General features: G+C 52.1%; 1 protein-coding gene across 2 annotated transcripts in view; it reads left to right on the top strand.

Annotated features, from left to right (window-relative positions):
• Window positions 1–3,582: 3,582 nt before the first annotated feature.
• Window positions 3,583–23,741, top strand: part of PFKM (phosphofructokinase, muscle) — a 49,809-nt gene continuing 29,650 nt past the window's right edge. Inside the window, exons 1-3 of one of the 2 annotated variants that reach the window (XM_044994620.1) lie at window positions 3,583–3,870; window positions 10,816–10,914; window positions 21,641–21,714. In XM_044994620.1, the coding sequence (XP_044850555.1) occupies window positions 3,816–3,870; window positions 10,816–10,914; window positions 21,641–21,714 (228 nt within the window). In that variant the 5' untranslated portion in view covers window positions 3,583–3,815. Of the gene's footprint in view, window positions 3,871–6,777; window positions 6,953–10,815; window positions 10,915–21,640; window positions 21,715–23,741 lie in introns of those variants that run through there. The other variant, XM_044994619.1, reaches the window with a different exon arrangement.

Below are 23,741 nucleotides of genomic sequence, written 5' to 3'. Positions count from 1 at the left end.
TCCACTGGTCGCACGGCTCGGCTGGACCTCCCGCAGCTGCGGGCGGTTCGCAGGTCCGGCGGCTCCGGTTGAGCTGCCGCAGTCATGCCTGCGGGAGGTCCAGCCGAGCCGCGGGACCAGCGAACCGTCCGCAGTCATGCCTGCGGGAGGTCCACTGGAGCCGCCGGCCGAGCGTCCCCTCCGCAGTCATGCCTGCGGGAGGTCCAGCCGAGCCGCGGGACCAGCGAACCATCCGCAGTCATGCCTGCGGGAGGTCCACTGGAGCCGCCGGCCGAGCGTCCCCTCCGCAGTCATGCCTGCGGCAGGTCCGCTGCTCCCGGGGCTCCGGTGGACCTCCCGCAGGCATGACTGCGGCAGATCTGCCGGCCCAGCCTGCCGCCCCCCCGGGAAAGGGCCGCCCCAGGCAGGTGCTTGCCCCGCTGGGCTCTGGAGCCGGCCCTGGACTCATATCCATTGCTTGTATACATGCAAGATTACAGCATTCCTCTTGAACTTGTCAGCCTCGCTAATGATGCTGCACCCTTGGATATTGCCATTCACTACAGAGCACTTCCGTTAGATAATAATCATTGTATTGGGATGCTGTCCCCACCTCCCTGTGATTTCTGGTTGCTTAGCCATGCCCACGAATCAGTCCGGTTAATTATTTGTCTTCACATCCTTCAGAAATCCTTAGCTCAACCAGAAGTAATACCATTAGCTCAGGGCTTCTTTTCATGGAATGAATGGAGAACTCCCAACTCCCACTGGAGTAGCCTTTTTGGTAGTTCATGCAGAATGCGATCCTGCTGTTCGTTCAAATCATGATGGTGCTTTCTGCAGTGAGAATCCAAGAGAGGCCATTCTGTTTGTAACTTTAATTCACTGAGCAGTTGAAATAAACCATTTATAACTGAAATAAAGTAAATTTTATAGGCCTGGTGGTGTTGTTTTTGTGCACTTGGGGCAGGAACGGTGTCTGTGGGTGGAGGGGGTTTAAGGTAGATTGAAGCCACTTTGGCATTCCCTGTATTCTGTGGCTGTGCCTGGCCTGACTCCTGGTGTAAGTCAGAGAAACTGGAGGGCTGTCCTGACTCTACTTCCTAGGGGCTGGTGCGGTGCACTCTGGCTACACCCCTTATCCACTTCCTATGCTGTGGGCTAATGGTAGAGCTGTCGTAGAGCCTTTATCCTTATCAGCCACAGTGGCCCTCTGTGCGGAGGGTGCTCTCGGGAAGTGGGGACATTTATACCCGCTTCAAGGCACTTTTATGCTGCCAGAGTGACATAAAGAGGCCTTAGTGTAAGTGGGAATCAGGCCCTGATTTTTAAAATTAGTTTGCAAGGCAATGTGATTCAAACCTTTTCAATGTAAGGCCATGCCCTTTATATCAGCCAATCAGAGGGAGGCATGGGAGAGGCAGCTGCTCCAGCGGGCTGATATAATGGCTATAAATACAAGGGAGGAAAGCACACACTTTCCGGTTATGTGGTCTCCATTGGACCTCTCTGTAGTTGGGTCCAAACTTTTCATTTCTGTGTCACTTGCTTTCGCGGTTTTCTTTTTCTTCACCTTCTTCCCGTTCTCCCAGAAAAAAAAAGAGCCACCAGGTTAGTGGAGTTTGATATTTGCAGACTGATGAGTAATTTGTTGCTGAAGTGCTTAGGATCAGATTGTAACACTCTTGCTTGCACCTGGTAGTGCTTGATTCCCCAGGTATCATCTGGTTGATTATAATGGGGCTGCTGATGGGATAAGGTGCTACCCAAAGTGAGCAAGGACATCACAATCTAGCCCTTCTTTAACAAGTGAATGGAAACTGAGCATGCACACACGGGGTGGAATGCATCTGGGATGGGGAGAGGCTGGGGATATGAAGAGGATTTAGATGGAGTGAGTCTGAGTGTATGTGGGGGGGGGGGGGGTTGGAGCCAGTGGGCACGTTGGTGCTGAGAACTGCAAATAATGAGGGTGGGGGGGGAGGAATGATTCATCAAAAGGTTTTAATTGAAACATAGTGAGATTTAACAGATTTATTTGGGCCTAAGCTTTTGTGGGTAAAAACCCCACTTCTTCAGATGCATGGAGTGAAAATTACAGATGCAGGCAGTATATTGATGCAGGAATTACCATACCCGTCTCGTCACGTGTCAGTATATTTATGCCTGCATCTGTAATTTTCACTCCATGCATCTGAAGAAGTGAGGTTTTTTACCCACGAAAGCTTAGGCCCAAATAAATCTGTTAAGTCTTTACGGTGGCACCAGACTCCTCGTTGTTTTTGTGGATACAGACTAAAACGGCTACCCCTCTGATAGGGAGGTTTGTTGAAGTTGGATGGAGGAGAGGGAATTACAGCAGAGGATAGAAAACAATGGCACTTTAGTAGATGAGCAGGGAGAGATGTAGTGGGAATATCAGGTGGAGGATTTGGGGATTTCAGCAAATGGAGAGGTACAGGTGTGGGAAATACCTATTCTTTATTGAGCACGGACAATGTACTTGGTGCTTGACAAACCAATAACCAGTCAGTGAGTTCTGTGTATCGGTGCAAAGACAGGTTTGCTGCTCCTTTTGGCCTTTCGCTCCCTAGATACCAGGACCCATCATGCCACCAGACCAGGCGTGACAAGTGCTTTACAAATGAGTGCCATCAGAGCACAGCGATAATAAAGAGGGATCTGGTCTTGTGTACATCCCTTGAAATCTGGCTGGATGTCTCAGCTAGTCCTGTGTTAGCACACTCTCTCCCACTGGGTATTCAGTTATGAGCCCAGGCATGACAGGTTGGGTGCAAGGCTGGGTTTTTTCATCTGACTCAGGTACAGAAGGTGGCCCCTTCCCCGGAATGAAAGCTGTCTAGCACAACTACTTAGTATGGGAATCCCAGGAATCGCCCCACCATGCGGATGCTGATGAGTTCTAGGCCAACGTGCTCAGGGAGTTTCTGTCAGGCTTCTAAGAGTAATCATCTTGGTATTCTTCCAGTGGGCGATGGTGGAAGACCTGAAATATTTCAGCCCAAATGTGAAACCTCTTTGGATTTCAGGTTTTTCATTACATATCAAAATTCCCTGCAGAAAGCCAACACTTTTCATGATTTTTTTTTTTAATCAAAGCCCCAATTTTCCATCAAAGAAGAGTTTAAATGGAAAACTTTCAACCAGCCCCAGTGCTTCAGCTTGGAGCATGAAGGGAGCTCCGAGACAATCTGGCTGATGGCATGGACTTAATAAAGAAGGGTTATAAATGCACACAACAGGCTTGACAACCTGCAGAGCTCCCTCAGCTAACCACCCCTCTCTTCCTTGAGAGACAACCAAGACAGTTGACAAGGGGAATGTGTGTGATGATTAAAGCCAAGCCCTCAATTTGCAGTTCACCAATGTTAGCCCATTAATTTAACTTTCCTCTGTTCATCAACCGTTAGCCAACTGATCATTATTTTGGTTGGTTTGTTAACAAGGGCATTGCAGGCAAATCCTGTCTACATCACAACACAGGCTTTCATTGTGTTATTGCTGCACTCCTGCCCCATTCATTGGCCAAGCTGGATGCGAGAGAGGAGGTGTCTTGTGGTTAAAGCACTAGACAAATTCAGACTAGAAATAAGGCTCCATTTTTTAACAGTGAAGATAGTTAATCATTGAAACAACTCGCCAAGGGCTGTGGTGGATTCTCCTCAACTGGAAATTTTAAAATCAAAACTGGATTTTTCCCCCACTAAAAATATGCACTAGTTTGAACAGGGATTAATCCAGGGAAGTCCTGTGGTCTGTGATATGCGGGAGGACAGACTAGATGATCACAGGAGTCCCTTCTGGCTTTAAACTGTATGAATTGTGACTCAGGAGACCTGCCTCTGCCACATGCACCCCATCTGATCTCAGGTAAGTTATGCAGACCTTGATTCAGCCACCTACTTAAGCATGTGAGTAGTCCCACTGAAGTCATGGAAGTGATGCATATGCTTAGCTACCTGCCAGAATAATGGGCTCATGCTCTGTGCCTCAGTTTCCCCATCTGTAAAATAGGGAAATAGTACGCTCTTTGGGGCAGAGACCATCTCCTACAAAGTGTATGTCCAGCATCTAGCACAGCAGGGCTCCGATTTCATGAGGAGCTTCAGCTAGAATTCAAGTAATAGCAGCAGTGAATGTGGGAAGGGTGCAACATGTATTTTTAAATCACTTAGTCAATCAGGAGTAAAGAGAAAAGGTCAGAAACAGGATACGTGATGCCTGTCTACCAAAAAATCAAATGTTTTCTCTGTTGGCATCAAGTTAAATTACTTATTTTTAAATACATTTACATTTTCTGGAAATACACTATTGGTTTTGCAATGTTACTTTTATCATCTCTGGTGACTTAGTTCCCCCACCTACATCCACCATGGAGACCATCCATCCCAGGCATCAGATTATGCTCAGTGACAGTGGGTGTCAATTCAGAGCAAGTCCATAGATAACGCTCAGCGGATCTGCACAGCGTTTAAACAAATAAGAGTTAGAATGAGGCAGGAATCAGTCACTGTATCCCCTTGCCTTATTCAGTGTGTGCCCTGTGAGACAGGTTCTGCAGGGAGAACAGTGTGTGATCATGCATCTCACACATTGGGGCTCCCTCTGGTTCTTATCTCTTCCCCCAAACTCTGCTGTTTAGACCAGGACTGTCCTGGGGCTTTAAACACCCACCCTTGGAAGCTGCCGCCCCAGCCCATGTAGCAGGAGGGGATGGGGATGCTTCCATCCCTGCCAGGAGTAGTGCTGGCAGCTAAAGCTATGCCATCCTATAGCTCCTATTACAACACTCAGCAGCCCTAAGGATACGCTGACATATTTTAAGGCAGGGTCGGGCAAACTACGGCCCCCGGGCCACCTCCAGCCCGCCAGCCATTTTAAGCCAGCCCTCAAACTCCTGCTGGGAAGTGGGGTCTAGGGCTTGCTCCACACTGGCGCTCCAGCCAGGGAGCAGGGTCGGGGGCCGCACCACATGGCTCCCAGAAGCAGCGGCATGGCCCCCCTCCAGCTCCTACGTTCTCCAATGGGAGCTGCAGGGGAGGTGCCTGCGGATGGGGCAGGGTGCACAGCCGCCTGGCCACGCCTCTGTGTAGGAGCCAGAGAAGGGACATGCCCCTGTTTTTGGGAGCTGTTTGAAGTAAGCATCACCTGGAGCCTGCACCCCTGAGCCTCTCCCTGCGCCCAAACCCCCTGTCCCAGCCCTGATCCTCCTTCCTCCCTCCGCACCCCTCGATCCAAGCCCGAAACAGTCTCCTGCGCCCCAGATCCCTCATCTCCAGCCCCACCCAGAGCCCACACCCCTGCCCCAACCCCAATCCCCCTCCCACACACTGAACTCATTTCTGGCCCCACCCCAGAGCCCACACCCCCAACCACAATCCTCACCCCCTTCTGCACCCCAGCCCCAGGTTTGTGAGCATTCATGGCCCGCCATGCAATTTCTATTCCCAGATGTGGCCCTCAGGCCAAAAAGTTTGCCCACCCCTGTTCTAAGGCCGACACTAATTGTTTCCATGGAGGGGAGGGGAGGGGATGCTACTACAGACTGACTCACTCTCCCCTCAGTCGACTCACCCCGTCCTGCTTCCCTCACTCACCCATTGACTCCCCCTGTTACTCAACTCCTCCTTCTCTCCCACCCCACCTTCCCAAGCCAACGGATTCCCCTCCCATCCCAGCAACCCCTGCTCCCACCCCACCCCAGCTGCCCAGTGACACATCTGGCTTCCCCCAGCCCAACAACCCCCCCCATTCTGCCCCCTCCCCTAGCTCCCCCACACCATCTCCCTCTGCCTCCCCAGAGTCCGTGCAAAACTGTCCCAATACTGGCAACTACAACAACCTTTCCCCCTTCTCACAGTAGCCAAAATCCAGCCCTCTGCCTCCAGCTGCATCTGATCTCCATCCACTTAACCCTTTGCAGGCTTGTTTCCTTATCCCTGTAGGCACAGCAGGAAAGGAGGTTGTGGGTAGTGGCCCTGCACGAGTAACCCCAGACAAGCTTTCTAAGGATTTCTTAGGATCCGAATGGGAAATAAACATTGCCGTAAGGTAGCTGAAGACCGTAGTGTACTGTGATGCTGGTGGAGCAGGGAAAGTGTCTTGAAGAGCCCTCTCCTTCTTCAGATTGCTCCTTGCAACAATTGGGTTGCTGCAACAGCTGGTTCACCGTGCGAAGGTTTCCTTCACAACTGTAGGGAGCTAGAGGCTTTGACCAATATTTTTTTTAAGCAGCCTCTGATTCGTGTTCCTCAGTTTTTCAGTGACCAACCTGAGATACCTAGGCCCAGATCCTCAAAGGTACGCAGGCTCCTCGCTTTCATTGAAATCAATGCCTAAATGCTGATCAGGATCTTGGCCCTAGAGGCCTGCTCTTCAGAGACGCTAAGAACCCGCAGTTCTTAATGACTTACTGTAGCGTGGCAGCCAGACTTGGACTCCATCGGAGCCACTTCCCACGCTGGGACCGGAAGGAGTACGGTGCCAGGCAAAGCAGCCAAGTGTGCTGGAGCAGAGGGATCTCAGGGCAGCTGGTGGCAAAGCAGAGCTGGCGCAGACCGCACGGCTACGGAAATCGGGGGACTGTGGGACAAAGTTGAGAGGTAGCTTAAAAAAAATCCCCCCTCTGGTTAGCTGCCTCCTGATGCAGCAGAGAGACCATCCCATCAGTCCTCACGGGGCGGGGGGGTGGACCCCCAGGCCGTGGAGATGACATAACCTGTGAACAGAGAAACTGTCGCCTGGGCTTTCCAGTGACATCACAATGACTGTGTTCTGTGCTAGCGACCCATGGAGGAAAGCAGGGACTGAACTGAGAACTGCTGGGGAGGCCTCCCTATTGGCCTGAGAGAATCTAGCCCCATGCTAGTTAGGGGGCTTGACTTGGGGGTTCTCCTGGGTGACTGGCCCAAATGTCCACTGAATATGGAGATTTGGCAGGAGAGAGAATTAGGTAAGCCCTACAGCAGGGGTTCTCACCCTTTTTCTGAGCCCCATATGCTATAAAAACTCCATGGTTTTCTGCATATAAAAGCCAGGGCTGGCGTTAGGGGGTAGCAAGCAGGGCAGTTGCCTGGGGCCCCACGCTATAGTGGGGCTCCACAAACCCAAGTTGCTCCGGCTTCAACTTCAGCCCCAGGTGGCAGAGCTCAGGGGCCCGGACTTCAGCTCTGCACAGTGGGGACTTTGGCTTTCTGCCCTGGGCTCCAGTGAGTCTAACGTTGGCCCTGCTTGGTGGCCCCCCTGAAACCTGCTCGCCACCTGACTGCCTCTTCTTAGATTGGATGGACAACAATATTGTGACAACTGTTTGGCTTTTGCCCAAGCCAGCAACACGCCATCCAAAAGGAATGCACCGTTGCAATCTCAGGTGTATGAAAGTTCATGGATGGCTTTGCAGATTGATTTTGTAGGTCCTTTACCAAGGAAGCAGAGAGGCAATGGTGGTTGTCGATCCTTTTTCAAAGTGGGTAGAGGCATTTCCTCTAAAAGCCACAGCCAAGGTCCTGGTAGAACAGTCTTCTCTCAATGTGGTGCTGGGTGTTGTAAAGAGACATAGGAACAGCCCTTGTCCCCAAAGAGTTTAAGCAAAGTTTGAGCCATGGAGAGCTGAGGTAGAGACAGATCTAGCAACCCCGCAAATCCAAGAGGATTGTATGCCCTGCCCTTACAATGAGGAAAATGTTGTGCAGTTGATCATGGGATAGAACAGAAGGGATTGACCCCAAATAACCACAATTTCCTGAGCGATGAATGGGTATCCCACACTGTACAGTGACAATCTCCCACGAGGCTGTGTGCCCGAAGGACTTGGGATGTCTGTCCATCCTGTCACAGCCCTTTGTTTTCAGGTTTTATTTTGTTTAAAATGTCCCAGGAATTTATCAGTATTTATTACAAAAATGTAAGAATGGGTGAAAATCAGTGCAAAAAATTAAATTCATGGTTTTCTGAGTAAATATTGAGATTGATATTCGGGGACAGGAGGATGACCTGGGCCACCAATTTACCGAGCCGCTCTCTCTCCTTCTGGAGCAGAGAGCTGGTTCTGGGGAGCTCCCCTCTTCTGAAATTCTGGTGAAAATGGTAAAACCTGAATAATGGAAAACCCAGGACACTTTCCGTGAAAACTGGTAAAACCCCAACAGTGACAGTGTGCCCCACGCTTCAGCCAGTGCAACCTGATGCTACATGGACACAGTGCACACTGACTGCGCCCGCTCTCTGCTGAAAGCGCTTGGTCGGCGGCAAACACTGAGCTTTTTCAGCAGACACGATGCGTCGTGTCCACGTGGCACCTTTATACCAGTATAATCTCCTCTGTAAAGCGCTTGGAGAACTACTGATGAAAAATGCTATCTAAGAACTAGGTGTTGTTATCAATCTAATGAGAACTGCATCCGTCACTAAGTGTTGTGTTACTATAAAAATCACACCCCCCAATGAAAATTATTAAACTGGTACAACATATGCATACACAGCAGGCCCCAGAGCTTTCATTTGCAGATGGCTTCCTGGTGGGGGCGTTGCTAACCCCAGCCCCTCCCCTCAAATCGAGGTCCCCAAAGTGTGCAGGCGGCATTAATGGTTTTGTCTCAGCTTCTGCCTGGAAGATGTTGATGTAACTGAAAGCTGGTGACCGCCAGAGTTCCACTGAGATCGACAGTGAGAAAGGGCCCGGAGAAAGGACAACCGCTTTCACACCAGGATTCAGTGTAGCGACAGGCTGACGGGATCATGTTGAAGTTAATAACAGGGTGGTGCATGCAGGGCACAGAAGTTTTATTTTACTGCAGTTATATAGGCCCGGCTTTGCCAAAGTGCTCTCTGACTTGGGTGCCTGATCTGAGGCACCAAAGAATGATACATCACACTTTTATGGAGAAGGCTACATGGTCTAGTGGTTTGGGCACTGGACTTGGACTCAGGAGACCTCCTTGGACTCAGGCTCTGCCACTGACCTGTTGCATAATCTCAGGCAACTCACGGCCCCACTCTGTGCCTCAGTTTCCCCTTCCACCCTTTGTCTGTCATGTTAGTTTAGATTATAAGGTTTTCAGGCAGAGAGGCAGTGCGACCTAGTGAATAGAGCGCTGGACCACAGTGCACAGATACCACAGTGTTGAACACGCTATGCAAACTTATATAGAATAGAACAGGCTGGCACTCAAATGACCTCGGTTCTATTCCCAGCTTTGCCACTGACCTGCCAGGTGACCTTGGACAACTAACTTCCCCTCTTTTTGTCTTATTATTCAGGGCAGGGACTGTCTCTTCCTAGGTGTTTGTACAGCACCGAGCACAGTGTGACCCTGGTTTTTGTTCAGAGCCTCTGTGTGCTCCTGTAACACAAGGAATAATTACCACCATTTATGGGGGAAGGATAGCTCAGTGGTTTGAGCATTGGCCTGCTAATGCCAGGGTTGTGAGCTCAATCCTTGAGGGGGCTATTTGGGGATTGGTCCTGCTTTGAGCAGGGGGTTGGACTAGATGACCTCTTGAGGTCCCTTCCAACCCTAATAATCTGTCATGCTGGATTTCTTTTCTTTAAAACTCACCCCAGGATGAAAATAGGCAAGTCGGTTTCTCTTTTGTTTCTGGTCACTTTCTAGGCAGCTACATGGGTTGGTTCTGGTGGCCTGGAACAATAATCATCATAGCACCTAGCTCTTATCTAGGGTTTTCCATCAGTAGATCAATGGAGATCCAAATCAGGCTAAAACAGTTTTGGGTCCAGATGCTGCAGGAAAATTTTCTAAAATGTTTTTACTGGAACATATGAAAAAAAAAATCTATTAATAATGGAGTTTCTTTTTTTAACAAAGCCTCAATTTGGGACTTAAGCCACCAGAGAAGGTTTCTTTAAATGTGCCTTTGAGCCGTTACCCCAAACTTGCTTTACACCACTCTGATGTGAAGGGGCCTTAACATGAACATAAATGTAATTTATACTCCCCTGATCGTTGTTAATACCCAACTCTTTTATGGTGTTTTTCATCCATAGCGCTCGGAGCTTTATAAAGGGGGTCCGTATCATTCTCCTCATTTTACAGATGGGGAAACTGAGGCACGGGGCAGTGAAATGACTTGCCCGAGTTCCCCCAGCATGTCAGTGGCAGAACGTAAGGCCCTATACGCTGCCAAAGCAGTATACAATGGCATTACCATAACTGAGAATCAGGCCCACGATGTTTGTATTTGCAGAAACTGTTGAACTTTCGGACCTTGGACTCGGCAGGATATTTGGAGAACAGGTCGCTTTGATCAGATACTTCTGCTTGCTGACCAGCTGGTGCACACTGCTGCTCAGTGACTAGGGACATCTGAGAAAAAACCCGCAGAGGCACAGTATTCGCTTTTCCCTTCTGATTGTGCGTTGGGATTTTGCAGATCTAAATTTCAGCTCATACCATGTGGCTTTGTTACTTTGCAGGAATGTGTCTGTAGATCGGTGGTGTGTCCAATCAGAACAAACAACTAAACAAACAACCCCCCCCAAAAAAACCTATTGAAAAGGGCCCAAAGCAGCAATTCCTAGCTGCTCTGCCAAAGTCTGTATCCGTTGGTCCCTCAGTCACACAACGTGACAGCTCATTGCGCGCATCCAGATTTAGGTGCGGCTGACGCTGCACAGAGTATAATTTACAGTATGACATTTTGGCTTGTTGTTTACCGAGTGGTGGTGCTTTGAAAGGAGATAAGCCCCAACTGCAAGAAACTGTCCTGGTCCCAGAGACAGTGTGGGAATCGGGCAGGCAGGAGGCACCTGGGAAGGGGCTCTCCTTCATCAATCTATATATTATTTTTATATTCCAGCTAAGAAAATGTTGCAGCCACCAGAAAAACATGAGCACACACGCAATCTGGGGAGTGGGAAAGCCATCGCTGTGCTGACCTCGGGAGGAGACGCGCAGGGTAAGGAGATACGCGGCACTGTTTGTGTTTGGAGTCTGTGAGTTTGAATCAAAGGGTGTGATTTTCAAAAGAGACTAGAGGTTCTGGTTGCTTCCATTTTGGGAGAGCCCAGCGGGAGAACTCTGGAGATTTTCAGGGAGCGCTGAGCACCCCCGCCAGAGAGCATCAGGTCCCTTTTAAGGCAGTGGTTCTCACTCAGCCTTTCCAGACTACTGTGCCCCTTTCAGGAGTCTGATTTGTCTTGCGTACCCCCAAGTTGCACCTCACTTAAAAACTTACAAAATCAGACATAAAAATACAAAAAAAAGCGCTGAAAAATTGCTGACTTTCTCATTTTTACCATCTAATTATAAAATAAGTCAATTGGAATATAAATATTGTACTTACATTTCAGTGTATAGTATATAGAACTGTATAAATAAGTCGTATGCAATTTTAGTTTGTACTGACTTCGCTAGTGCTGTTTCTGTAGCCTGTTGTAAAACTAGGCAAATATCCAGATGAGTTGATGTACCCCCGGAAGAGCTCTGTGTACCCCAGGAGTATATGTACCCCTGGTTGAGAACCACTGCTTTAACGTGTCTCCAGTTGGGAACTCAAAAACCCCCAGTCGTTTTTTTAAATGGTGACCAATGTGTGTGGTATAGATATGTTGGCAAGATACTTTTGGGAAATCCAATCCTTATTTTGGTGCTTAAATGCGGTATTCCCTGAGCATCCAAAATCATGAGATAGGCATAAAAATCATGGGGGTGGGGGTGGGGAGGGCTTGAAAGAAACAATAAATTGTGGGTGCGTTTTCTTTGCCTTTTGGGTTTTGAGCCTTTAGGAGTCATATTTTCAAGCTTTTCTCCATAACCACAAAGGCTAGAAACATACTTCTTTTTTTTAAAATGAGAGCTGAGATTCGCATCATGTGGCTCCGGGAGCTGGGGCTTGGAGAACATTATCTATCCTGAGGCTCTCAATAAAATCACAAGGTGTGATTTTGGATCAGATGCCAACCTGGCTCAGGTGACCACGAGGCCTTGTGGCTTTAACCACTACTCGGGAAGCAGTGCAAGGATCTGTGATGGCACCTAGAGCCTGCAATTGGGTTCATAAACCATCAGAGAAAAGATACAATAATGCCCCTTACCGCCTGATTTGCAAATGGGGCCTCTCATTCCAAGTGCACTGGTTGTGGGGTAGGGGTGTCTGAAACAGAGCTCTCCAAAAATCAAGGGGTCCAAAATTTCATATAGATATAAAATTTAAAGCAGGTCATTTTTCAGATGCTGCTTTGGAAGATGTTAATACAGTGGAACCCATTTATGTCGACCTCGGTTAACTTGCCAACCCTATTAAGTGGACGGTTTACAAGAGGAACCGCCAAACGCCCTGTTTGCCTTATGGGTTTCTCATCTGTTATGTCGATTTGCAGAACCCTAATATCTCGAGCCCGTCCCCGACCCACCGTGTCCCCAGCTGCCCAGCCACGCGGTTCCCCGGCCGCCCGGCTCCCCAGCCCGGCGGTTCCCCGCGTACCCGCCCGCCCAGCTCCGCTTCCCCGCCTGCCCGCCCCCGCATACCCGGTCCCTGCCTGTCTCCGCCTGCCCGCCCGGACCCGCATACCTGGTCCCGGCTCGCCTGCCGCCCGCCCGCCCGGCTCCGCCTCGCCTCGCCTCCCGCCCGGTCCCTGCCTGCCTGTCCCCTACCAGCCGCCCAGCCACGCGGTTCCCCGGCCGCCCGGCTCCCCAGCCCGGCGGTTCCCCGCGTACCCGCCCGCCCAGCTCCGCTTCCCCGCCTGCCCGCCCCCGCATACCCGGTCCCTGCCTGTCTCCGCCTGCCCGCCCGGACCCGCATACCTGGTCCCGGCTCGCCTGCCGCCCGCCCCGCCCGGCTCCGCCTCGCCTCCCGCCCGGTCCCTGCCTGTCCCCTACCAGCCGCCCAGCCACGCGGTTCCCCGGCCGCCCGGCTCCCCAGCCCGGCGGTTCCCCGCGTACCCGCCCGCCCACCTCCGCGTCCCCGCCCGCCCCCCCCCGGACCCCCCCGGTCCCTGCCTGTCCCCGCCCGCCCGCCCGGCCCGCATACCTGGTCCCTGCCCGTCCCCGCCCGTCCCCGCCCCACATACCTGGTCCCGGCTTCTCCTGCCGCCGCCCGCCCCGCCGCCGTCTCCGCGTCCCCGCCCGCCGGTCCCCGCTTCCCCGCCCCGCATACCCGGTCCCTGCCTGTCCCCGCCCGCCCGGCCCGCATACCTGGTCCCTGCCCGTCCCCGCCCGTCCCCGCCCCACATACCTGGTCCCGGCTTCTCCTGCCGCCCGCCCGCCGGCTCCGCTTCCCCGCCCGCCGGTCCCCGCTTCCCCGCCCCGCATACCCGGTCCCTGCCTGTCCCCGCCCGCCCGCCCGGCCCGCATACCTGGTCCCTGCCCGTCCCCGCCCGTCCCCGCCCCACATACCTGGTCCCGGCTTCTCCTGCCGCCCGCCCGCCGGCTCCGCTTCCCCGCCCGCCGGTCCCCGCTTCCCCGCCCCGCATACCCGGTCCCTGCCTGTCCCCGCCCCCCCCAGCCGCCCGGCCCGCATACCTGGTCCCTGCCCGTCCCCGCCCCACATACCTGGTCCCGGCTTCGCCTGCCGCCCGCCCGCCGGCTCCGCTTGCCCGTCCGCCCGTCCGCCCGGCTCCGCTTTGCCGGATCCAGCCACGTGCAGGCAGCGCGGTAAGGGGGCAGGGAGGGGGTGGGGGGGGTGGATAGGGGTTTATCTCGATCATTGGTTATCTCGATGGCTTTTGGCAAACCCCTAGGCCGTCGAGATAACAGGGTTTAACTGTATATGGAGATATACCTGTCTCAGAGAGCTGGAAGGGACCCTGCCTTCACTAGCAAGGCCAAGTATTGATTTTGCCCCAGACCCCTAAGTGACCCCCCTCAAGGACTGAATTCACAACCCTGGGTGTAGCAGGCCAATGCTCAAACCACTGAGCTATCCCTCCCCCCACTGAGCTAGTTTGGACACTACAGGGCAGAGTCATGTACCTGGATCGCTCCAGTATTTATTTTCGATTTGGGAGCATCAAGTGTGAAGTCCTGTGAGCTGATTGGCTGAGTAAAATAAATGTCTATTACTCTTATTCGACTCCCGCTAGCCCTGCAGAACCCACACAGCTACGGGAGAGGGGCCTGACGCCTGTGCCTCTTGTGGAGCCATAGAATTATTAACGGAGTCCCGACTGCAAGGCCAGATTCTGTCCTCACTTACGCTGTTTGACTCCACGGGCGGCAAGTTTCACTGCGGATGGGCTCTTGTCCCCGCAATCCGTGCTCGAGCGTGACACCATGCAGCTTCTTGGCTTTCAGACCCCATGCGGGGCTTACACAACACGGGAGTGCGCATTGTCAAGTGGGTGGAGCACAGGACTCCTGGGTTCTATCCCTGACTCTTGCCCAGGGGTAGGGCAAGTCGCTACCCCTGCCCCAGTTACCCTTTCTGCAGAAGAAAGACGATCACGCTCCCCTGCCCCACAGGATCAGTGTTTGTGAAGTGCTTTGAGCTCCCCAGCTGGAAGGTGCTTATTAGAGTGACTCTTTAGTGTGTGGATGGAGCAGGTCTGGAAGTAAGCGAGGACATAAAGATGCATGTAGTGGAAATGTCCAGAGGCAGGTGTATATATGCAAGCAAGAATCAGGCTGGAGATAACAAGGTACTAACCTCATTATCTCCAGCCTGATTCTTGCTTGCATATATATACCTGCCTCTGGAAATTCCCACTACATGCATCCGACGAAGTGGGTATTCACCCACGAAAGCTCATGCTCCAATACGTCTGTTAGGGTACGTCCATACTACCCACCCGGGTCGGCGGGTAGCGATCGACTTCTGGGAGTTCGATATATCGCGTCTCATCTAGACGCGATATATCGAACTCCAAACGCGCTCCTGTAGACTCCGGGGACGGGGGAGCCGCGGACTTCGATCCCGCGCCGTCAGGACGGGTAAGTAGTTCGAACTAAGGTAGTTCGAGTTCAGCTACGCTATTCGCGTAGCTGAACTTGCGTACCTTAGTTCAAACCCCTCCCCCCCCCCAGTGTAGACCAGGCCAAAGTCTATAAGGTGCCACAGGACTCTTTGCTGCTTTTACAGATCCAGACTAACACGGCTCCCCCTCTGATACTTGACATAAAGATGGAGGCCCGCGAAGTCACTTTCACAGAGACCCATTGCAGTCAAACAGCACCATGGGCTTCAGTGCAGCTTGTGAGCGGCAGCCTGCATTCGGGTGCCTGGCAGAACAGCTCCACACAGCAAAGCAAGGGCTGTGATGGCTTTTAGCAGGGTGCAGCGTGTGCTGCCCCTTCAATTTCCCTGCCCTGGGGCAGCTCCTGGTTGCAGCAGGCTCTCCTGACGCTTGCAGTCAGGGAATGCAAGGAGGAGGGTTATGTGCAGGAGCAGGGAGCTGTGCAATGCTCCCTGCGCACTTTCCTCCTACATCACACTCATTGTGCACCCAATTCTAGCCCACCGGACCACACCACTTTAGAATCCCCCCTGTAGACGAGCAGACTCACCCCTGCGGCGCCTCCTGCTGGTGACTTCTGGGAATTAGCTCGGTTGCAGCTCCGGAGCGCCCTCTGCAGGCCGGTGATCCACCGTCCTCTGGCCCCCATGCCCCTCCCAGGACTCCAGTGCCCTGTTAGCTAGGGTGCTGCCCACTGGCAGTAACCCCTTTCTCTCAGGGTCTCCCCTCCCTGGGAAACCCCCATCCTCTATCCCCACCTTGCCTCAGTATATGGCTACTGCCAGTCATGGTCTAGCCCCACGCCCTGGGGCAGGCTGCAGTATCAGCCACTCATCACTGGCAAGGAGGGTTTGGACCTGCTGCCTTGGCCTACCCCTGGGCTGCCCCCTGCAACCCCCAGTACCTATTAGCCCAATGCTAGGCCGCAGCCTGGGGCTTTCCAGGCTGGAGCTCCCCAGCTCCTCTGCCTTTCCCCAGCCCTGCTTCACTCAGGTACCTTGTCTCTAGCGTCTAAGCAGCCAGGCCCAGCTCCCTCTACAAACAGAGAGTGAGTGAGAGTCTCTTTGGGCTTCTGGCTCCCAGTCTCTTATAGGGGCCAGCTGGGCCTGATTGGGACCTGGCCACAGCTGTGCCTACTTCCCCCAATCAGCCCAGGCTTCTTGCCCCAGCCACAGCCCTCTCCTGGGCTGTTTGAAGCCCTTCAGGGCAGGAGCAGGGGACGACCCTGCTACACCCCCTTTGCTTCCTCCCAGGCTTTGAACTACCGCACGGCAAGGGGAGCCTAAAGCCTCTTGGTCAATTGCTCTGAACCCTTCAGACAAGGCTCTGCCATCCCCGTCTCTCCTGCTGGTCGCTGCCTTGTTGTGTTTCTGTAACATAAGCTGTTCACAAGGCTACGGTGTTGGCCTGTCGCTCAGAACCCAAACGGCACTTTGGCTGGTCCCTACCCTTTGACCCGTCCAGCTCGGGGGATCCTACCAGGAGTGAAAGCTCCCACTGGCACAGCTTCCAGGGACACACAAGCCTCCCTCTCCCCCGCCACTCCAGGTGCAGTCCTCAGGGAAGGTCGATCTATTGTTCTCAGTGATATTGAGGTAACCAAGTCTCTGCAGACATATCCCAGATGGCCCCTGCCCTGAGAGGTGAGGCAACAGGTCTGTGCAATAAGCAGCTGGGAGAGCACCAAGTAACGGGGGTTCCTCTGTGTATCTCACATACTTGTACCGACCCTCATCTCAATCTCTTTACTGTATTTGTCCTCACACACCCCTATGAGGCAGGGCAGGGCTGTCATCCCCATCCCACAGATGACGGGTACTGAAGTACAGAGAGACTGACTTGCCTAAGGAGCTGGGAACTGAACCAGGAGTCTCCCAGGACCTAGGCAAGTGCCCTAAACACTAAGCCATTCTTCCTTCCACCAATGAGCTGTATCATTAGCTCACCACAGTCTATGACTGAAGATGCCTTTAAGCACGTCCACCACAATTTACATTAGAGGGAAAGCACGAACATGTTAAAGGAAACAGGGTAAACTCCCGGAATGGCTCAGACCCGAGGTCCATCTAGCCCCGTGTCCTGGCCCTGACAGTGATCAGCACCAGATGCTGCAGATGAAGTTGCAAGACTCCTGCAGCTATGGGATGTGTCCAGAGAGTAAAGTGTATACATGGCAGTGAAATTTCTTGGACGGCTCTCTGGTGTGGGTGTGTGTATGAAGCACCAGGCAAGGTGGTAGCATGGAGGGTAAACTGGAGGAGAATCTGGGGCTGTGGAGATAGCACATCCCATGTGCCCTCATTAGGGCGGGTGGTCACACATTAGTAGAGCACTGGTTGGTAGTTGGTATCAATCCTGAAGGTATTCAGTGGGCAGGCAGGAGCTTATCTCATGATTGCAGGAATAGGTGGGAAGAACAACAGGGGAAGAGTTAAGGGGAACTTACTCTGCGTTTCCCTACTTGTGTCTGTTTCAAGACTTTCCCTAACTGAGAATTTTCTGGCTTTTCCAATGTTTGATTTCATTCTAAATCACAACGTTCTTCTAAAGTTTGATCTCCTTAAGTTATTGATCAATATCTGCAACCTAAGTCCAGTTTAACAAAGTTTTTTTGGTCTGGGAATTTCCTTTTTTTTTTTTAATTTTAAAGGAAGTTCTTTCATACTTTGAATGTTGTTGGTTTCCTCAACTGAATACTTTCAAAAGTGACGAGAGCTTTTGGGAGCCCTATTTAAGGCACATTAAGGGCCCGGATTCTCAGAAAGGGCTGAGTCCTCCACCCTTTGAAAGTCAGACCCCTTTAAGGCATCTCAGGTTGGGCACCCAAAATCCCTAGCCACTTTTGCAAATCCTTGGCTGGGTTATGTTTGTCTGTCCCTCTGTGCTGTAAATCACAACAGAAGATCTGCGTAGCTAATGTCTGGGACGCCCCCCTCCCCCCAGCCCGCGGTTTATAAATGGTGCAGGAAGCTTATGGTGGGAGGATTGGTGCCAGCCATGCTTTGGCATTGCCTGGCTCTTTGCTCTACCTCCACCGATCTAGCAACTCTGCAGAACTCCCCTCCCATGTGAGAGACTCAGCAGCTTGCAGCAGGGGGTAGAAAAGTGACACACTCATCCTCAGAGAGTGGGGAAGGTAGAACGGGGCTGGGGGAATCCCCATGCCCCCTTAGCTGAGGGATGTCCTGCACTGGGCCAAGCAAAGAAAGGGGCAGGGAATAGACCGGATGGCTTTGATCTAGGCCGTGCGGGTGAAGTGGGTGCTGCAGGGCTTGGGGGTAATTAACTCGGCGACGCCAGCCTGACGCTCCAGGAGCTGTGATACCAGCCACGCACCAGCACGCACGCTGTGATACCACGCACGCACCAGGAGCAGTCTTGGCTAACGGCAGTTAGCTGGGGTGACTGTATGGGGGACCCTCTCTGGAAGGGTCAAACAATCTCACAGCTGAATTCGGGTTGATTTTTTGCTAAGCCGCACCCCTTTGGGCTCAGAGCCAGCTGATGCACAAGGGGAGAAACCGCCCTCGATGTGTAAGAAGGTAAAGATTCCCATTCTCTCTGTGCCCCCTGTAGACTGAAACAGAGCCTTGCTTTTGGAAAGGGGTCCAGTCTTTGATTTAAAAAAGACTCCAAGGGGTGGAGAATCCACCACATCCCTTGCTCCAACGGTTAATCGCCCTCCCTGCTAATCACTGCGTTGTAAATTCTGGCTTGACTATGTCTAGCACAAATATCTTTTCTCCTTTATCTTAGTTCTTACTATCTCCCCTCACCGCTTTGCTATTACAGGGTATCTGTAGGATCTCGTCCAAGATTGCATTGTGCCCGATACACTCCCATTGTGCCTTCGGACAAGGCTGTTGTCCGCACAAGGAGGGTAGCTGTGGCTGCAAATACCCCAGTGGGAGAGGGGTTGTAATCCAATCCCAGAGTACTCCTCTGTCCCAAGGAGAGGCCTCTCCCGCTGGGGTATTTTCAGGCGCGCTGGGTGCCAGGGAGAACCGCAGGCATTTACTGTTAAATGTCAGCAGACCAAAAATAAAATGTGAAAATCATCCGAGGGATCAGGTGCATGAGGCAGCATCATCCAGCAGTAAGGGGCTCCAGGCACACAGGAGGGCCGAGTTATGTTAGGCAGCACTGGGCAAAGAGATGGAGCACAATTTGGGGAGCCGAGAGCCCCCCAGGTGACACAGAACCAGCTCCCTGCATGTCTTAGCGTGGCCTGGGTTTAGGGCAGAGGCTAGGCTGGCACATCAGCGGCTGTGCTGAACCACTGCCCATTGCCCACACACGGAGTTGCAGAGGGAGCGGCAGGGTCTGGAAGCGGTCTTTGTCCTCCGCTGAAGGGGACCACCCCACACAGGGGATGGAGCGTGATGTGTCTGTGTCACAGCCACCCACATAGGCCTTGTGCTGCCCCTTGACGGCCACAGAGGAGCTCTTACTTAGCAAGGAAGCTCTACAAAGAGAGAAAAAGGCTGGTCCAGCGGCCAAGGCACTGGGCTGGAACTCGGCAGATGGGGGCGACCTTGGACAAGTCACGCCTGGTTTTCCTCCCACCCTTTGTCTCTCATTTCCATTTAGACTGTGAGTTCCGTGCGCCGCCGCCAGGGACTGTCTGTGCCCAGCACCTGGCGCAATCGGGTCCTGATCTCAGGTGTAGCCCCTAGTTCCTAGTGTAATACAAATAGGTAATAATGATACGCTGACTCAGTATAGCTGCGCCTACGGTGCATTGACTGACATGTTAGTTCCAGACATAAACCCATATCAGCCACGGTACGTCCCTTCCTGAGATATTTACTCCCTTTCAAAACACTTCGGGGGGCTGAGTGAATATTAACGGGTAAGCCAGTGCATGCATCTGCCCCTCGGGTTGTATTAAGCAGGGTTGGCAAATAACTCTCTTTGCCCAGTTTTACCTGCCAGTGCCCATAGCTGGCATCAAGGACACTGGAAGAACTGGGCATCTGCCCGTTCACTTGTTTGCATCAGATATCAGCATCTGGTAATGCTCGCGGCCGATTGCTTTGTTCAGGTCCAATGCTTCTAGGCACAGCCTCAGCACTCCTGTGGGGGAGAAACTACTGGTCATTATGGAGTTAACCCCTCCCTAGGATCATCCACCTGGACAATGACACCTTTCCACTGTTTCAAATCTCTAGCTGAAAGCCTTGCAGTCCAGCTGGTTTTTTTCTCATGGAGCGTTTAGTGTTAGTTCTACGGGGTCACTTTAATGCTGTATTATATTCCCAAGGAAACTGCTTCTAACTGTGAAACACAGCTGGGCATTTTCTTTAGATCATCTGGCTTAGCCAGCTGGAGCAGAGATCCCTCCCCATTGTCATTACCCATTTGATGGGTTTAAGATGCAGGCGTGCTCCCAAGCCATGCACAGCTGGCAGGTCTGTTTCCAATGCAGAATTGTACTAACCAGTGCCTTTGTTTGTGCACTGCAGTGGGGGTGTCTTGTATAGAGGAAGGGTGGCTCAGTGGTTAGGTTGTGAGGCTGGTACAGATGCAGGTTCAATTCCCTGATTTGTCAGACTCCCTGTGGGATCTTGAGCAAGCCACTTGGTCTCTCTGGGTCTCAGTTCTCCATCTGTAAAATGGGAATAATTGCCCTGTCTCAGAGCAGTGTTGGGAAGGGAAAGTTTCTTGCTGACCACCAGTTAGTTGGGGCAAGCTTATGCCCTGAAGCATGACAGTTTGTCATTAATTCACTACATTAAAGAGTATGAGGCGCCCAGATGCTAGGGTATAAAAATACCTTAGATAGGGTGACCAGATGTCCCAATTTTATAGGGACAGTCCCAATTTTGGGGTCTTTTTCTTATATAGGCTCCTATTACCCACCACCCTTCGTCCCGATTTTTCACATTTGCTGTCTGGTCACCCTAACCTTAGATAATATCTGTCATTTACATTGCGGTAGCACCTAAAGGCCACAACCAACTTGGGCACGATTGTGCTAGGTGCTGTACAAAGCTAGGATAAACGACGCTCCCTGCCCCAAAGAGCATCCAATCTCAAAGCCAAGATGGAGCAGGTGGAGGAGACAAACCAGTGGCCCACGGTGAGTTGGGGGAGACAGGGTGATGTATAAATAGAATAGGATGGGCACATTTCTTAGCTGGTCAGTAGCAACGGTCCATCCTGCATTCACTTTGGGCCCGCCATCTCTTGTCAACGGCTCCATGAATTCCCATGATGACATGACTAGGCTGCCCCCAGCCGTGTCGGGGAAAGGCTTGACTAGTGCTGAAACCATTCCTGTCCTTTAGGAAAATCTAGCCTTCTCCTGCGAGTGTCACCTGAAAGCAGGAATCTATCCAGCCCAGAACTGCTCAAAAAAGCCCCTTCCTGTTACTGCATCAGAAACCCCTGAGCTCCATTATGTTGGCCAGAAGGGACCATCGAGGCGGTGGGATGTGTCAAAAGCATGTCAGTGACTTAGGAGCACTAGACCCATTGGCTTTCGGTGGGGCTTGTGTTCCTAACTCACTTAGACACTCTTGAAGATCCCAACCCTTGTCTGAACTCCTGCATGGCACAGGCCAGAGAATGTTACCTGGCAATTCCTCTGTCGAGCCCAGTGGTTTGTGATTGAATTGGAGCACGCTACTGAATCAGAAAGCCACGTCCCGCAGAGATTCCCTTCCATTATGGAATGAGATGGCAGGTGTTTTGCATCCAAGAGTGATTTCTCTCTCTCTCTCTGCACAGGCATGAATGCAGCTGTCCGGGCCGTTGTTCGAGTGGGCATCTTCACAGGAGCCAAGGTGTACTTTGTTCATGAGGTTGGTATGATCGTTTCCTTCTTGAATGGCCTCCCCCACCTCTGCTCTGAACTGCATCCAGCTTTGCTTTCATTGGGATTTTAGTAACGTAATGTCTCCACAGTACATAATCATTATAAACGTAGCCCATTGTGTCTAGAAAAATCCCCATGGCAAAGGGCGATAGGAAGGGAAATCTCTCCTGATTTTCATGGGGTGCTTGACGTAATATCTTACAGTTAATCCTTGGCCTCCACCCTAACTCCCTGCCCCAAAGCAGAACCTACATCCCTGAACCTCAGCCCGCTACCCCAAACCTGAACTCGCTACCCTAAATCCCAATCCTCTGGTCCCAGGCCCCACAATTCCATCAGCAGCCTGCACCCCTGCAGTAACCTCAAAGACCCATTCTGTGTCTACACACACAGCCACTGAGAGACCAGGACCTCACCTGAGACCAAGACTCACTGACTTAATCAGAGTCAGGGCCGGAGTTGATATTTTGACATGTATTTTGTGATGTCTCCACGGGACATACTGCTCTTAAAGGTTCCGTGTTAGTTTTACTGTCTTGCCTTGTATGAAAAGGAAGCCGGCTTTAGAGATGAGGAGACATCTGCCACGTGGAAAGAGGAATAGTGAGAAACGGGGAAAATATTAGTTATCTTGAACCGCAGCTTATTGTTCATTATTAATATTGTCTATCCATCTATTACCACATGTTCCCATATGTCTGTCCATCCATCCTTTCCTACATGTACCCATCTTTCCATTGCCCTATCATCTATCTATCTATCAATCAGCATATTTATATGCATCTCTCTATCCATTCATTTCTACATACACTCGTCGAGCCATCCAACACCGTAAATACTCACCTAGCCATCATTTCTAATATGACCATCATCATGTTATCTGGGCAGCAGGGACAGATGACCGTTATACCAATGTTCCCTCTAATTTTTCCCATCCACATGCAGAATGAATTTTGTTATGTGCACCAATATGGAGGTGATGTGTGGCGGGGGTGGGGCCGAGGGGTTCGGAGTGTGGGAGGGGGTCTCAGGGTTGGGGCAGAGGATTGGGGTGTGGGGAGTGAGGGCTCTGGCAGGGGGTATGGGCTCTGAGTTCGGGCTGGGGATGAGGGGTTTGGGGTGCAGGCTCCCCTGGGGCTGCAGCAGGGAGAGAGGACTCCCCCCAGCCCTCTTTTGCTGCAGCAACCCCAAGCCGGGGGAGAGGCAACTTTCCCCAGCCACGGCAGCTCCAGGGCTGGGAGAGAGCTGCCTCTCCCTGGCCGTGGCAGGGCCGGGGCCGAGGGAGAGGCACCTCTCCAGTCCAGGCCCTGTGGCTGCGGCCCTTAATAGCCTGCTGCGCAGCCGCGCAGCTTAGAGGGAACTTAGCATTACACGTGCCTGCTTCCTAGTGATTGTAACTAATGCCACATGCTGGGCTAAGGGGGAAGACCAGGAAAGGTGTGAGCAGGTGTGGAAGGGGAGGGCAGTAAGCACAGGAGAAAGCAGACTGGAGCAGAGGAAGCTGTAGGCTCAAGCATAGGAATGCTCCCAAGTCCATTGCACTGCCAAGGAAACCTGCGCCGCACTTTCACAAGACGAGCCTAGGAGCTTAAATTCAGAACCTTGCTAGACACGGAAGAAGTGGGGTTTTTACCCACGAAAGCTTATGCCCAAATAAATCTGTTAGTCTTTAAGGTGCCACAGGACTCCTCGTTGTTTTTGCTAGACACTAAAAATCAGGGACTGAATAGACACTGGATTTTTAGCTTATTACAACCCACGAACAAACCTTCCCCCCCACACACACACCTGCTTTCCCCCATGCTCTCCTCCCTGTGACTGGAGAGGTGTTAACAGGCCACTTCAACTCAAATGGTCCCTTGAAATGTGTGTTAACTACTTGTGCTAAACAATCTGCTCCATCTTCTATTTCGCTGTGACACTTAGCGCTTGTCTTCAGGTCTGGGAAACTTACTCAGGGCTTGGCTACACTTACAAATTTGCAGCGCTGCAGCAGGGTGTGAAAACACACCC

Source organism: Mauremys mutica, chromosome 20 (assembly GCF_020497125.1).
Source record: "Mauremys mutica isolate MM-2020 ecotype Southern chromosome 20, ASM2049712v1, whole genome shotgun sequence".
In the NCBI taxonomy this organism is placed as follows: domain Eukaryota; kingdom Metazoa; phylum Chordata; order Testudines; family Geoemydidae; genus Mauremys; species Mauremys mutica.
Note: the sequence above shows the minus strand (reverse complement) of the source record. Positions and strands in the feature narration are given on the sequence as shown.